This window comes from Dermacentor silvarum, chromosome 1 (genome assembly GCF_013339745.2).
Source record: "Dermacentor silvarum isolate Dsil-2018 chromosome 1, BIME_Dsil_1.4, whole genome shotgun sequence".
NCBI lineage: Eukaryota > Metazoa > Arthropoda > Arachnida > Ixodida > Ixodidae > Dermacentor > Dermacentor silvarum.
The window spans coordinates 334,202,587-334,219,980 of NC_051154.1; the positions used below are offsets into that span (position 1 = coordinate 334,202,587).

A 17,394-nucleotide genomic window follows, 5' to 3' on the forward strand; every position below is an offset into this window, starting at 1 on the left:
GTGGCTCTTGCACATTGTTTCTTCTGGCACAAATAATCTATTTGAACAAAAAATGGCAGCATAAGTACATACGTGAAAACTGCTGAACAGAATTGAAAACTGCAAGATCAGATTCAAAAGCCCTGGGCTAGTCACTTTTGCTCCCAAACTTGTGGAAAGAAAATTGAGACAGGGCAGCATTGGCGTTGGCTTAAAACTGATCCATGAAGCTTCTCTCACTCACAATTTTGCAAAGAGTTGCAGTTCAAACGGAACAACCCCTTCTAGCAGGACATGCATCGGATCATAAAGCAGGTCTGTCAAGATCGAGAGGTGGTTGATTTTGGACAGCACAGACCTAGAATTGATACCACATTGTGCTGAATGCTCAGTGAAGCTTTTCTTTGAATCCGATTTTTCAAGTTGCAACAACTGCTTTTCATATTGACACTGGGTACGCAAAGAACACTCTATCTCATAGTGGAAGCGAGAAAATTCAGATGTTGCAACCAACAAGTCCTACATGCGAAGCGGACATTCTTGCTGAAAGATTCCTTGAATCCTGCTATGTTGTGGCATGCCAGGGAGTCTCCAGAGTATGCCAACAGGTACCCAAAAAGTTTCTTTGCTATGCATTGTTTGAAGGTCACAGCCAGTTTGTAGCTTATTCACAGTAGAAAAAAAGTCACTAAGGAGCTTTGCCTTTGCATCCATTGACTTCAAGTCCTTTGAGTTTCCTACAGCCAGTAAAAAAATATTACTCAGTTTCGACCTCTCCGATGCCTTAATATTTACAAATGACACATAAAAACTGTTAGTTTACCTCTAGCCTCTTTTCATGCCAATCGGATTGGCCAACTCGATATCGTCACAGTAAGTAACATCACAATTAAATTTTCATCATGGGAACTGCCAACGGGATGTGTCTGAAATCTCGTGCCATCAGTGAAATCCTTGAGGAGGTCACTGCTTGAGATGTCCAATTTGGACTTGAAGCAATGGAGAAATATGGGTGCAGCAGACTTTTCAAGCAGGCTTTTAAGAGGAATAATATAGCCTTTACTCCACAATCAAGAGTTACCTCTACTGGAGCCACATATATTCCTTCGGAACAATAAGTGCCTTCCTTGCACTGGAATTATGAAGAGCTGAAACATCAAGCGCAACGCCGGCAGCTGCCAAGATATTTGCAACTCCATGTACTACTGCGTCTACAGCTACTTTCGTACAGCGATGTTGTGACTCCAGTTGCCGAGCCAAGCATGACAGTTTGGTAATCAATTGAGGGCTTGAAGCCTGTGTCTCTGCAGTACTAATGTCTGTGTTAGCCTCAACGGTCAATTGATTAACTGAACTAGTTTTCGCATCCATCACGTATGAGGCACACAAAGACTGGCTACTAGCCTGAGTACTAGACATTTCCAAGTCAAGCGTATTTACAGGTATTAATCTGTTATCAACAGCAGATGATGAGCAAGATTTTTCTATGTGATCCTTGTAGTGTTTCACGTGGGCATACCGCATGTGACATATGGTACATTTTAGTGTGACTTTGTTCATGTGTACATATTTCGTGTGACGTAGAAAGCCATAGAGGTATCTTGTGGTGAATTGGCACGCACTGCAGACGTGCTTCCTAACCTGGCTTTTCGTAGGTAGCAGTGGCAGATCATTGGTGCTTCTTGTAGGTGGCAAGGACAGGTCATTGGCGCTTCTCGAAGGCAGCAAGGACAGGTCCCTGGTGCTTGTATTAGGCAGCAGCGACGGATCATTTGTGCTTCTTGTAGGCAGAAGGGACAAGTCATTGGCGCGTTGTAAGCTGCTGCTCTCAACTGTTTCACCAGGAGCTGTGGTACATAAGTCTGCATTTGCTGTAAACAACAAAGTAGGTTATTTAAATGCATATGCTGGTTTCAGACTACTTGAACAAAATGTAACAATACGTACATGTTAAAAATATGGATAAAGCGCCAGTTTACTGATTAAGAATAACAAATATCACTAAAGAGCCAGGTACAGCTACATTTAATTAAACGTCAGCAAATTTAATGCATCAAGTATACTTGGCGCATCAAACCATTAGGTTGTTGAGGTAGGCTAACCCTCAAGCTTTCTTCAAAATTCATACCTGTCCACTAAGAGCACACTACCCCGCTCCCTTTTATATGGAGTCATATAACATACATCAAGACTGGAAAGTGGTGCATATGTCCAACAACAGCACAGCACTAGGACACAGTAAACAGCAACAAACTGTACAACAAACAAGCATATTGCTCACATGTTGAACAGCAATCAGAAAACTTTGAGGTGAGCCAAAGCAGGAGTTCTAACAAACAAAATTGAACTAACTTAAACAGTGAGGCATTTCTAAAAGATATATATCATCAGAAAAATATGTTTAAGTTATTTTCAGTTTAACCCATCTGCCATTGCATTCACACAGTAAGAACTAGTCAAGATATTTCCATATCATACCACAGTTTCCTCCAGAATCTTGTGGTTCAGAAGCTTCAGTAGCATCTGTGCCGCGAACATGCCAGTCCCCAGTCCAAGGAGTGCTGTCTGAAAGAAAATTTGACAGTGAGTGATAATACATGTTTATATTTGACAGCTGTCCAACCTTTTGAGCAACCAGGTAGCGAGGAATTTGCCATCTCGTAGTGGCCCCGCACACCATGAGCAACCTGACCTGAAGAAAATTTCAGAATTCATGCTTCATTAAACACCAAAGACAGAGCAAAGATTTGGGTATAAATTTCTAGTGCACTAACCATTATGTTCTTCCCAAGAACCACTGTGATTTTCTGTTTTTGCATCATATGTCCTCTTGTGTGGTCACTATAGTAAGGCAAGAAAATACCAACATCAGTTACTCGTAAGAGATTGTGAGCATATGGAAACCAAAAATGCGACATACCAGCAGCAACTGTATACGACGTTGCGACAGCCCTTCTGATCGACATTACAGCATTTTTTTAATACTTTGAGGTCACTGTGTACTATACAATTTCTTTCTGTAACGATTTTTACTTGTAAAACGCCTCGGGGAGAATTTTGAAGTTTAACATATTTGTTTCCAGTAATTCCGAAAGACAGTGCCACCTTATCCCACATTCTGCTACGAGCGACTGCTCCCCGAGAATCTTGGCGGCAGCACGTTGGTGATATACAGTGTTTTTAATGGGACTCAAATTTTGTCAAGAATTCAGGATGCTTTCAAGAATTTCCAAGCATCGCTGATAAATTCAGGAGCATTGCGGACACTAAGCAGGAATTAAAAATGGAACTAGTAATAAACTGCTCACTTTTTTTCTGTGTTTAGAGCATTTCAACATATATAGTCCCATCACATGCTGGCCCAATGGTTAAATTTCAGCTATAACTTTCATACTGGGTGCCAGGTGCCTAGTAAGCGTTCTGTTAGGCGTGCCTGTAAGCCAAAACTGAGTGCAAAAAAAACGCCGATGGCATGTCTGCTGCGGCCAGTAAGCTTTCACAGCCGATATTGAACCTCGGATCTAGCTTGCACTAGGACTGCGCTCCAATTATCTCAGCAAAACGTGGCCCGCAAATAAACATTATAAAATGTAAATGAAATTTACATTATTAGGCAACTAAGTATTGTCATTCAATGCTTGCTTAATGTGCACTATGAAATCCAAGTTATCGACGATGCTCAGAGTCGTATCGCACGTTCACTTTTTCATTAAATGCCAGACCCACTGAAATCAGCCTGTAGAAACACTGCTCAGCCCAAAAAGCATGAACGTTGCCTATTATAACAGATGCTGTAAAACACACAGGAAACAGCTTTTCTATGTGTATAAGTATATATTTATTTTGGACAAAATTGGCTTCATATACTCACTGGTATCGATAGTCACCGCTTGGCTGGAGTTTGGCACATTAGAAACATCATTACCAGCTACAGCTGGTTCCACAGACCCTGTCAAACATTAAATTTATCTGCTTATTTCTTCACACAGAAGGGCATGTACAGTGCTCACGGATTAAAATGCGACACTGCAAGCGCATGGCCGCTCATGTATGCAGCGTTGCCTGTGGAAGCAAGATCTTGCATTGCGGTATACCGCTACACTGTACGTTGGCGCTGCGGAAAACCACAGTCCCGCTCATTGGCAACCGGAAGCAGTAAGCCTACGCTCAAACCACGCTCACTCATGGTAAATACCACAACGCAACGTGTTCCTTCCAGGGGTTGCGCTGCATGTACCGGCGGCCACAAGCTCGCAATGTCGCATTTCAATCTGTGAGCACTACATGCAAGGCAATTAGAATATAATGCAGAAGTGTGGTTAGTACGCTGGTATAGGATTTTACAGGTATTCATAAGCACAATTACTTTGTCAACAAAGCTTTTGTTAACATGTTTTGTAAGCGTCCAAGTGATTACAATAGCATGCCCATGGTAATATACAATGTTGCGGTCATGAATTTACCTACCATCTGCAAAAAGTTATTGTACTGCAATACAAATAAACCAATATAATAAAAGGGCGACGTTCTGCGATTTTGCAAAATGACGTGCATCCGTACAACTCAACTAAAAAGAATTCTGTAGGAACTTCACTGGAGTTTAGGCATTTGGAAGCATGGTGCCACTTGCTCATCTTCATTGTGCACTACTGACCATCGCTTGACTACAACTGACCATCACTTGAGCTTTGCTTAATCAGTACTGACCATTGGTTCAATACGCCACACGGAAAATATCGGGGTTCAAACACTATATGCATCGGAGGTCGAGAGTTCGATACCCTGCATGCTTGGAAGGTTTGGGGTACCAGTTTTTATCTGCTTCGGAGGTCAAGGGTTCGACAGCCTGCGTACTTGGAAGGTTGAGGGTTCGAGCCCCGACATGCTTTGTAGGTTGTGTGCATGAGTCGTTATTTACTATATACCACTATACAGGGTGTTTTTTTTTAGCTTCACCAAACTTTTTAAATTAGAAATATAAATCTTGGTCACGTTATGTTTACCATTCGAGTGTACGGATTGGCGGCCTCTAGATACAGAGCAGTTTCCGCACTTACGTGCGTAATTAGCGAAGTTACGATAATTAACTTTCTAATTATCAACAATAGGTGGCTACAGCAAATGAGTACTTTGGGGCCCGTCCTCGACACTACCTATCCCAATGATCAAATTTGGAATAGCGGAGTTCATGTGGGAGCTACGCGAACAATTATTTCCCCTTGGCAGGCTCCTTGAAACCGAAACTGGCCGCGAAAAGAGCGTCTGTGTCGTCGATGTCGCCGCCCCCCAGCCTTTCGTCACGTCTCCGAAGTCAGCGCCGGTCCGGCCGCGCGAGCAGGTTGCGTAATCTCTTTGCTGTCTGCGGCGTTGGCCTGGCGCTTCAATGCCCGCGGGCCGCCAAATTTACTTCGTCATTCCGTCGGGCGCCACGTTGCGCTGTAGCGCCAACCCCGCTCCTTGGGCTTTTAGATACTGCAGGCACAACGTCATATCAGTCTGTAGCGTCGACTGCGAACGCCGCAGACAGCAAAGAGCTAACGCAAGCTGCTCGCGGGGCCGGACCAGCGCTGACTTCGGAGACGTGACGAAAGGCTGGGGGGCGGCGACATCGACGACACAGACGCTCTTTTCGTGGCCAGTTTCGGTTTCAAGGAGCCTGCCAAGGGGAAATAATTGTTCGCGTAGCTCCCACATGAACTCCGCTATTCCAAATTTGATCATTGGGATAGGTAGTGTCGAGGACGGGCCCCAAAGTACTCATTTGCTGTAGCCACCTATTGTTCATAATTAGAAAGTTACTTATCGTAACTTCGCTAATTACGCACGTAAGTGCGGAAATTGCTCTGTATCTAGAGGCCGCCAATCCGTACACTCGAATGGTAAACATAACGTGACCAATATTTATATTTTTCTAATTTAAAAAATTTGGAGCAGCTAAAAAAACACCCTGTATGTATCCTATGTATTTCCTATGAAGCTCTGTGTATTCCTATGGGAAAGGCGTTAAGTTACGGACATATTTGTTGGGGAAGTAGCCGAACAATGCTCACGCATTAAAAGCGAACGCCACAGGCAGCGATCGGCAACACCGCGTGCAAGCCACTTGAGAGTAAAATCAAGTAAAGGCACGTTCACGTTAGCGGTAAATATCCCTTAACGGCAAACCGGCCTCCAGTGCCGTAGAACGTCTGCCGCGCGAGAGGTGTCCAATTGTAGACGGAAATTCGGCCGGGGCCCCGGCCGCCGCCAAAGCCACCTTGCCGCCGCCCGACCGACGGGCCAATCGACGACCGCGAACCTGCGCGCCCCCGCCACCGGCAACGCAAACATCGGCTGCAGCTTCTGTTCCACGCAAATCCCCGCAAAATAATTTCCACTACGTAAAGTGATGCATACATTGTACACGTTACGAAAAACGATATCCACTGTCAAACGTTAAACACGAACGAGAGCTCCGATACCTGTCCAGCTCAGCTGCACTGCACGGCTTACCGACGGGAGACGACGGGCGCGGCTGTGCTCGCATCGCTGCCGACGGCGCCGCTAATATTAGCGTATTTTCTGCATTGTCTATAATTATTGCGAAGAGCGACAGCAACGGTATGAAATATTGCGGCTTGTGAGCGTCGGTGATTCATTCCGAAGCGCCATCAGCTTTAGCTTTGAGGTGAACCGGAAAAGGCCTAGCGACGATATCGGCGCCGCCGAACGATGAGCAGCGGTATATAGGCTGCCGTCGTTGCCAGAACGACCACTCCTCGGTCGCTGATTGATCACTTCGCTGTACGGCTGCCGCACAAATGGGTCCCGGTCACATCCTATGGTCACATCCTCTCTACGGCAAGTAAATCTCGCCGTTCGCGAGGAAAGCCGCCATCGAACGGCGGCCCGCGAACGCGCAGCGGGCTGCCGTGCCGGTAACGTGAACGAGCCTTAAAGCTTTTTTTTTAGCATAACACGGATGCGTTTCCGCGCAAATCGCTGCTTACCCCTTTGCTTTCTCTTTTTCACGTCCTTCCCCTCTAATGAAAGAAAAGCTGCAGCCTAGTTATATACCGAATACAGACAAACCAGCACAATGCAAGAACACTTACCGAGTTCGTCTAATTTTCCATGCGATCCGGGGCAGTGATCACAGTAGTCACAGCGAATGTTCGCCGACCTCAGAACACTGTATCGCTCACAGTCACAAAATGACTCCTTGCAGCGACCGCGCGCTATCCCAAATAAGTCCCGGTTTGTCAATGCCATTGTCCCCGACAAAATTGGCGCGAAAACAGCAACGAAACACACATGCACAGCTCACAACGCCATGTTTGCATCTACGTCCCGTCATGCAATGCTGGAACTATATAAGGAAACGCGGAGAGATGGCATAAGAACATGGCCGCTGCTTCTGCAGTGAAGTACAGTAACTGAAGCACGATTCGGACATTCAGATCCGGCGGCACATATTCAAACAAAAACGGGTTCGTTGAGGGTAAAACAAAAACACAAATTTATGGACATAGTGCGCTCTTAGAAACAATGTTGCCGCATTGAACACAATCATTCTTTATTGCCTTCATGGGGGTAGAACTTCAGACAACTGTATCTTTCATCAGTCTACACGGCTCCGCGGTAGTGGAGTGGCTGTATGCGGCTTTTCCGTGCTGGGTTTGCTGCGCTGACATGCATTGGCCCGTTGGACCAACCGTGTTGCTGCTGTACAATATAGCGAAATGTGGCGTGTTGCACACGTTTACTCGTACCGGTGCTGAGTGCACAATCAATAATGGGAGAAACGTGCCAAGCCTTTTAATGATTGCATTTTGTTTGCATCAATTTCGCACCTCGGCTGCAGAGATGGTTTGCTAAAAATGCTCAATTAAGATACATTCCGTTGGGGCAACACTCACTAAATTCTTTGGGCGCTTTCTAGGCAACGACGCATTGCTCTAGATGGTTGTAATATGAGGAAAACGTTGGTACATCAGTCTGCGATTGAGCTTGCTCCATGAATGCGCCCAAGCAAATTCGCACTGAGTAAACACGGCAAAAGGGCCTTCCAGGTTCCCACCATATAATAATAATCATGCTTCTTTTTCCTCGCCTCATGAAGAAGGCAGAAGTGCCAGAGGAGCATTATTTTGCCACGAGATAAACTAAACATACGTCAAAAGTGCTCTCCAATCCGTGAATGTGAGACTCATAACAAAGAAAACACTTGCGGCGGCGTGTGTCGGCAGCGGCATGCGGCGGCAACGAGATAGCTTTCTGCAGGACACATGTAGGGCCCGTGAAAAGCGCTAATTGTATATAATATTTGCTCATTCGGTGATTGTACTTCCGGCAAGAATCGTCATTATTCTTGCAGAACATTCTTTTCCCGCGGCGTATACTTCCGATATGTGGCTCTGCCGGCTCAATGAGTAATTTGCTCCCATGCAAAATTTGCGACTGAACACCCGTACACATGCTTATCAAGTGGATCAACAACGTGTGCATGCAGGTTACTTATCCTGCGCTTTGTTATACTGTGTAAATTGCGAACTTCCACTCCCTATATAATGTCTCCGTCGGGTCTCGGTTAAAGGTTACTTAAAATTCTATAGGTTACAATATAGAGGTTACATGCTGGCAGCAGATCAATGTAACTAATAAACAGCTCCCGTCGCACTCAGTTTCATCATTGTAACCCTTAGCATGAGCAATAATAATGAAAACATCAAAAGGACTGACGATGTAACCGTTATTTTATTAGTTACTGATGTTTATAGGTATACTTATAGGTTACCAAGATTAGAGTGTAGTCCAAACTCTGTTATGAAGTTCTGCATACACCGCAGTACATTTCTCGCCGAGGTGTCGCGTACAGGGTAGAGGCACACAAACTTGGTCAGATTGTCCACCAGCACCAATATCCACTGGTTCTTCTTGGAACTTCTCACAAACGGACCAACGTGGTCCACATGAACAACTTGAAATGGTCTCTTCCCAGGTGGTATCGAGTGCAGAAGCCCAGGCTTCTTTCCTCCTGGTACCTTTGTGATTAGACATTCAAAACACATACGGATGTGCTGGTCCACGTAGCGCTTCATCCGAGGAAACCAATAAAGTACCTTGATTTTTGTCACCGTTCGGTCTGTAGCAAAAACCTGTAAGTCATGAAACTTGACGCACAATGTTTTGCGCATGCTTTTAGGCATCACAAAAAGAAGTCGTCCGTCTTCTCCAACGTAAAACAGTTTTCCATCTCTCAGCCGTAAGTTCTTGACTTTGGCACTCTCTTCTTGGGTCCTTTCTTTGACTGGCTTCTCCAATATTTGGGCGAGCTTCGCCAAGTCCGCATCAGAGCTTTGAACGATAACAACTTGGTCCTCCAATGTCATGGTAAGGCACACCTCGATCCTTGTCTCAACAACCTCATCAAGCGTGTCCCTTGGCGCTCCTACAAGTTCACGACTCAAATAGTCCACATGTGCCATTTTCTCTCCTGCTCGGTGCTTCACCTCAAAGTCATACTCTTGAAGTAAACCGAACCACCTTGATATCTGTGGTTTAAGAGTCTTGTGCGCATTCAGATACACAATTGCTTGACAATCTGTAACCAGCGTGAACGGAATGCCTAAGAGAAATGGACGAAGTCTTTACATACTCCCGACTATCGCCATCAGCTCCAGTTTTCCCGCATGGTAATTCCCTTCAGCATCAGTGGTACGCTTACTGACACAAAACACCAAGTGCCAGCGTCCCGACTCATCGTGTTAAAGGATCATCCCCGCAAGTCCATGTCTGCTTGCGTCCGTGTGGAGCTCGGTCGGAGCCAAAGGGTTGTACAACTTCAGAACGGGTGGTGCCGTCAGTACCTTTCGGAGCAGGTCGAAAGCTTCCTGCTGCTCTACTCCCCACGTGAACTTCGTGTCTTTCTTGGTCAGAGAAGTAAGCGGTTCTGCCTTCAGGGCATAATGGGGAATGAACCGTCTGAAAAATCCCGTTAGATCCAGAAATCTCCTTACACTGTGAACATCAGTTGGCGTGCTAGCGTCCAGTATGGCTTGTTGCTTCACTTCACCTGGCTGCAGGTAGCCTTTCGCAATCTTGAAGCCTAAGTAGTCGATTTCCTCACTTCCAAACACACACTTGGATATTTTCAGGGTTAGACCAGCAGCTCGCAGGGCATCCAGTACTTGTTTGAGCCGAACCAGCAACTCTTCCCAATCCTTGGCTAGAATCGGCAGGTCGTCCATGTAACACAATGCTACAGTGTTACGCAGAGATCCGAGGACCTTGTTCATTAGACGTTGAAATACAGCAGGACCATTTCTCAACCCGAACACCATACGTTCAAACTGCCCGGTCTCATCAGGCGTGATGAATGCAGTCTTGGCCTTCGATTCCTCACTCAGTGGAAGTTGAAGGTATCCGTTTGCACAGTCTAACACACAGTATATCTGTGCTCCGGAGAGTCGTTGCAGCTGGTCGTCAATGTTTGGCAAGGGGAAGTGTTCCGGCACCGTCTGGCTATTTAGCCGTCGATAATCTATGACTAGACGATTTTCTCCATTCTTCTTTTTCACGAGTAGTACTCGACTAGCGTATGGCGAGGATGTTTCGGTTACGATGCCAGTCGCCTTCCACTCCTTGACAATTTCTTGGATCGCTTTTCTTTCCTCTGCGTTAGTCGTGTACGGTTTGCAGCTGACTGGGCTGCTCCCGGGATGCTCCGTGATGATCATCTCTAGTTGGTTACAACACCCCAACTCTGACAAATTCAGCGCAAAGCAGTCCCTATATTCATTCAGCATTTTCAGCAGTGCGTCAACTTGCTGTTCATTGACATCCTTCCCGACGTTTAGCATGCTACGATCAATGGGCTTCTGCTGAGGCACAGGTCTCACGGGTGTTAGCTCTTCGCTCCCTGATAGCAGTTCAACGTGAGTAAACAAACTCCCCTTGATCAGCTGTTGGTCTTCATCCTTGTCGTTCAGTATGGGTATCTCAACCATTCCGTCTTCGACGTGAAGTAGTATTCCCTTACCCGTTCCTGTAGGCAATATAACATTTCCTTCACTATTATTGGTCTCCACTGTCACCCAACACACAGTCCTTTTGGGCAGCACAATGGTCTCCTTGACACGAAGTGGCTCCTTCGAAGGCTTCATCTGGGCAAGGTCAATGTTGCAAAATGGAAGATCGTCTCGGTAGCCAATCCTGAGTTCATTTCCCATGCGTAGGTATGCAATGTGGTCCTGTTCCGTCCAAGTCCTACCAACCAGCATGTCCACAGGCAAGGCACTGTTGTGAACGATAATTACCTTGAACTTACGGCATAACACGTCATCGATTTCTATGTCAACCTCCGAGGTTCCGATAGACTGCACTGTAGATGTATCAGTGTTCCCCAACCCATACAACGCTTGGGCTTTGCACACAACTTGCAGGTTGCACTTTTCAGCCGCTTGATGACGCAATATACAGTCTGAACTTCCCGGGTCAATCATCACGGAGAGCTGGTGAGTACCATTGATGATCCCAGTCTTCAGGAACTTGGATGGACCACTGTCACTTGTTGGGTCCTCATCCACCATGAAGTTCCCAGCAGGGTATGTTTTTGAACAGTCTTTCGCTATGTGCCCGTACCTTCCACAGCTGTAGCATTTTCGCTCCGACGGATCACGCTTGGGAGGCTCGTGCGTTTGCTTCGGTGGTCCCCCACCACTTGCTTGATGTGTGACACGTGCATTTGTGATCACTTTCTCGGTTCGACGCGTGGCATTCCAAGATTTTGAAGGCGGAGGCTTCCCACGAGATGTCGCGCTACCTGGGTCACCACCGTGTGGCTTGGCCCCTGGATACTGCTGCATTCTAGCTTCGGTTATTCGCTCTAGTCTTCGCAAGTCTGCGAGCAATTCGTCCTCGTCCTCGTGATCCTTCGCCGACATTGAGATGCATGCATCTTTAAACCGAAGCCCCACCAAAACTTGCTCTTTGGTATCCTGCATACCGAGGCCCAATGCTTTGCATAACAATGTCTTTTCAAGAAAGTATGCCGTGATGGATTCTCCCTTCATCTGGACTCTTTCTTGCATTTGCTTCCACTTTTCGGCCGTGCTTGTCTGGCCCACAAAAGTCTTTTTGAAGGCTATCTTGAAGTCCTCCCACGTAGTAAGGTCATCCACACGGGCCTGAAGCCAAAATCGAGCAGGTCCCTTCATGTGAAGCCTGGCGTTTTCGAGTCTGAAGCTGTCCGGCCAGCCGTGCAGGACCGCCATGGAATCGATACTCTTCAACCACGCCCCGGCTTCGTGGCATGAGCCCTCGCCGTCGAAATCCTGGATAGCCTTATTTAGGTCCGGCATAACGTGTAACGCTTCAGGCTTCCTCTCGATAAGCTCCAATAACCGCCGGTTTTGCTCCAGCAAGGCTTGCATCATTTCGTTAGTTCCGCCGCCGTCTGCCATCTTGGGCGTTGTCTATACGCCTGTCTGGGCGTACACACAGTTTCTCACCAACAGATAAACGTCTAGGCTTGCCAACGACACTCAGAGCATCCATACGCACGTTTCCGAGGCGGCACAACGGCTCAATGTCGATCAGTCACAGAAACGGTATCGTAGCGTCTCGCAGGCGTCACACAGAGCGTCCGCACGCACGTTTCTGAGGCAGCACGAAGACTCACGTTTCGAAGTCGGTACTTCACGAAGACGGTACCGTTGTGTCTCGTGGACGTCACACAGAGTGTGCGCGAGTACGTTCAAGGCGTCACACAGTCACTTTTCCGGTCAGTACCTCACAAAGACGGCACCAACGCAGCACCAGTTGAAAAGTCAGCGAGCGTCACCGTCGTCGCAATCCCCCGACATCGGTTTCCAGGATCGCTTTACCACAAAGATTTCGGTAAATCCCACTTCTGAGATGTTAGGGAATTCTTCGCAGACTCACATTTTGAACAAATAACTCTTTAATTGAGAAATAAGAGAAAAAATAAGAGGAGTAACAACGTGCGTTACGACTGCTTCCATCGCGGGTCGCCCTCCTTTCTCCCCATGTTGCCAGCCTAGCATTTTGATTCCGCTAACACATGGGAGGCTATTACAAAACCCGCGAACGTAGTTGCGGTTCAATATTTGGTTCCCAAGCGCAGGCAATTTTCGTACTGCTATAAATTGCAGAAAAGGTGCGCATTAGATTGGAATAAGTCGGTATTTCAGTTCCAGTAGCGAACCGCTAGGGAATAAAAAGGGTTCACTGCCCTTGATAATGATAAGACTGCGTTTTCGCCCATTATAATACAGATGGCTTTCACAGGACCACAACGTCAATTCTATATAAGCGTGTTTTAATTAACTAGATTCGACTGTATCTAGTCTAGATCAACGAGCGCTAAAACAGTCACATATCGCGCAAAAATCGAAATGTCTTGAATGTACGGATACTCGGAATCATTTTTATTTAGGGTGCTTGTAATAGCGGAACTTGGCATAAGTCCTACGACAATAATTAGTGGTAACATAAAGTAAAAAACTATTGCCAGAAAACTTGTGTATGGTAATTTTTTTTATTTCTATCGTGTATCTATAGGAAGGAAGCCTTTTATTATCAGAAGGCGGCTCTATACCTTCGAAAACGTCACAGCACCGGCAGACTTGGACGCCGAGAGAACGCATGACTGCGAGGACGGTGTGGAAACTGTCAGCCCGCTTTGTCATAATGATGTCGGAATGTTTGTCAATAACACTGACATAGCCGATGACATCAGAGAACGGGTATAATCTTACGTATGGATACCACACCCGAGCTACAAGTTTGAAATCTCGGTGGCCAAAAACGGAAAAAGGCGCACGTTTCAGTCTCACTGGCTGCAGCGATATGAGTCCCTTGCATTTTCTCATGTGTGGAAGGGAGCTTCCTGCAAAACTTGCGTACTTTTTTGTCGTAAGAGCGGAGCGGGTAAAGTCTCTCACCAGTCATGTAGGAACCTCGTAACAGTTCCGTTCACGAAGTGGAAGGATGCCATTGGACATTCGAGAATCATGCACTGACTGAATACCACAAGACGGCAACGTTTGACGCCGAATGCTTTCTCAGAGTCGCCAGAGGAAAATGAAGCAGTGTCCACGTACAGCTTAATCAGCAAGCAAAGGGCGAGCTCGAAGACAACAAGGCAAGGTTGCGCGCGATTGTCGAGACAGTTGTACGGTGCGGCCGTCAAGACCTGGCGCTGAGAGGTGACAAGGATTCGGGGCGTGCTTCTCTTGAGGAACCTTTACAAAACGACGACAACTTCAGGGCGCTCCTACGTTATAGAGCGAATGAAGGAGACATCATTTTGGCCAATCACATTCGCACAGCAGGCAGCAATGCTCTTTACTCCATGGCCCGTACATTCAAAATGAAATTATTTCGATAACTGGCAAGTTACGCAAGATAAAATTGTAAGACAGGTAAACGAGGCCGGATTTTTTTCGGTGCTGGTAGATGAAACAACGGATGTATCCCAAACCGAGCAATTTTCTTTGCGCGTACGCTACGTCGATCCAACTACTTCGAGCATTCGGGAACATTTCCTCTGCTTCATGCCTATTGACGACGTCAGTGCGTCTAGCCTGACTGACACAGTGAAAAGGGAGCTGCTGAATCTTGGCCTGTACTTGAACATGATGAGAGGCCAAGGATACGATGTAGCAGCAGACATGAGCGGGGCATTCAGCGGCGTGCAGGTGCTCATCTGGAACGAACGGCGTTGTACACGCATTGCTCGTCGCACTCCCTCAACCTTTGTTTGAGCGATGCCTCAGCTGTCCAAGACATTCGACGGGCCTTTGGCACAATTACCGTTGTATGCACGTTCTTTCGGCTGTCACCCAAAAGGACAGCGGTCCCGAAAAAACATTTAGAAGCGTCTTTCCGCCGGCTGAGCCGATATTGCGAAACAAGGTGGGTGGAACATCATCTTTCAGTCGCATTGTTTGGTGAAGCACTTTATGAGATAGTTCGCTCACTTGAAGAGTTCATGGACAATTTCCCTGACAAAGCAACAGCGTCCACCGCTCATTGCCTCCATCAGCGAATCTGCTGACTCAACTTTCTTTTATGCCTCGCTGTTAGTGAGACATCCCTAGGCCTCACACACCACTTGTATGTGTATCTGCAGGGCCCATCTATTGACATGAGCGTCGCCTTGGAGCAGGTTGACCTAGTGCTGACTAAACTCGAATAGATGGGCGCTAATGCGGAGGCAGAATTCCACAAAATATTTTCTCTATGTCAAGGCTGTGGAGCGATCGCCTGACCACGTTCAGAGACCTAACACAACACTACAGACTCGAAAGACGCAAATTCCCGCCACCGCACCTTAAGTTAAACAGGAAAGAGGCCGTAAACTTACGCTTACTACAAACAAACAGTTACCCTAGCCCGGCAGTCTTACGCCACTGTTACCCGAGCTTATACCCGGCTTATGCGTGTAAAGCGTGCGGACACAGAGCAACGCTGCGACACATGCTCTGGAAATGTGCCGGCAACAACGGTACCGAAACCGCCGCCGTTCGCGACGCGCCCATGCATAACGGCAGGCGTTACTAGATTAAAGGAAGCCTCGAGCTCGCTCAGTCCCGGTGTTGCCCCGGCTGTTGGGGCCGCCGCGGACCTTCTCCGTCGGCGTCGCCGCCGCTGGGAGGCGCCCTTGAAAAGTTCGGAGCTGGAAGACCAGCGCTGGGCCGTCCGGCAAGCCGAAGATGCCGCCCGAGTCGAAAAACTTCGAGCCGACACCTGAGGCCACTGAAAGCTAAGTGCCGGCTCTTTAAATAAAGTTTATTTTTCTTCTTCTCTATGTCGATATACAAGCTGCTGCAGAACGCAGCTTCTCGACACTGAAAAGAGTACAAACAAATTTGAGGAACCGGATGGCTGAAGAGCGGCTTAATGACCTGGCTCTTATGTCCATTCACCGGATGCAAGTCAGTGTCGACGAAGTTATCGCCGTGTTTACGGAGAAACCGCGACGTATTAAAATTGCAGAGTGAACCGCTCTTTTCAGCCAAGCTACTTGTTCGTGTTTTTTTTTTCTTTTGCATTGACTTCTACTATATTGTAAAACCATTCGCAATGCCATTCTTTAAAATTGTTTGCTGTAGAAACGAATGTTAGCGTTCTGCATCTCTTGCGTCATGAAAACATCCGTGTTTTTTTTTTTATTTTTTATTTTGGTTCTTCGTTGTTCAATGAAATTATTTTCCCAAATACGTCTGTTTTTTGTTTCAGACTTGCTGCCATAAAATGGCTCACATTCTTCTCACAGGCCTGTTGTTGAGACAGGGAGTGAGAAGTTGGGTAGAGAAACCGTCCGACAATTTTTTTTATTTGGCACACACCTCCGAAAGTGGGCGCCTGATTCCTTTGCATTCTCTTTTTTTTTGTCACTCCTCATTTCGTCACTGACTCTGAATGGCCCTTCTTGGTGGAGATTATTTGGTTGGAAAGTATTCTCTCTGGTGCTAGCTTTATTGCAGTGTCAAAAACTTGCTTTCCATCTAGGATTAACTCGCCTCTTGTGCTACATTCCACTTCGTTCTCATTGTCTTCTAATAACTAACCGCCTTCTATATTTCTGGGCAATTTTTTTTCTTTTTTGCCATGGAAAGACTTTCTTTCGAACAATTAGGCCTTGGCCCCCCACCCCCCGAAAAAAAAATTCTGGCTGCATGCCTGAGCCTTGGCGCCATCCTAGTCCAAAGGAAAGACTGATTTGAAAGGCAGGCCTTTACGGCAGGCCTTTCAATGTCATAAGCGACCACCATGCCTTGTGTTGGCTGGTAAATTTAAAGGGCCCCTCAGGACGCCTCGCACAATGCAGTCTCAGACTCCTGGAATTTGACATCACCGTCGTCTACAAATCTGGACGCTAGCGCTCTGATGCCGACTGCCTATCACGCCATCCCGTTGACCCGCCGCTGCAAAACGACGAGGATGATGACGCCTTCATAGGAACAAAACCGCCGTCGAGTATTTGGAGGGCAACAGCGACGTTTTCCCTAGGGCATTTAGGCGAGGATTGTCTTCGGTTTCGCTGAAAAACGACGTCGTCGTGAAAAACTTATCCCCAGTCTTCTCGTTGTGCGCGTACCATGCGGCCAGAAATCATGCACGCTGCACATGATGATCAGGCACAACGACATCTCGGATTTCCCCTACACTCACAAGGACACAACAGAAGTACTATTGGCCACGCCTCACCACAGTCGTCGCGCGTTACGTCATACGTGCCGAGACTGTCAACTACGCAAGACACCTCAACAAGACCAGCAGGACTGCTTCAGCCAATCGAGCCTCCTTGCCGACCGTTCCAACAAATCAGGATGGATTTATTGGGACCATTTCGACGTCAACGTCCGGAAATGGGTGGATCGTCGTGGCTACCGACTACCTTACCCG

The 17,394-nt window shown here is 46.9% G+C and overlaps 1 protein-coding gene across 1 annotated transcript; it reads right to left on the minus strand.

Moving 5' to 3' along the window:
• Positions 1-1,062: 1,062 nt before the first annotated feature.
• On the minus strand, positions 1,063-7,802 carry LOC125943271 (uncharacterized). The gene is made up of 3 exons (XM_049662145.1): positions 7,074-7,802; positions 2,458-2,544; positions 1,063-1,850 (listed from the first exon to the last, which is right to left on the minus strand). Exons 1-3 carry the CDS (start codon positions 7,228-7,230, stop codon positions 1,063-1,065), a joined length of 1,032 nt encoding a protein of 343 aa, XP_049518102.1. The 5' UTR covers positions 7,231-7,802.
• Positions 7,803-17,394: the final 9,592 nt, after the last annotated feature.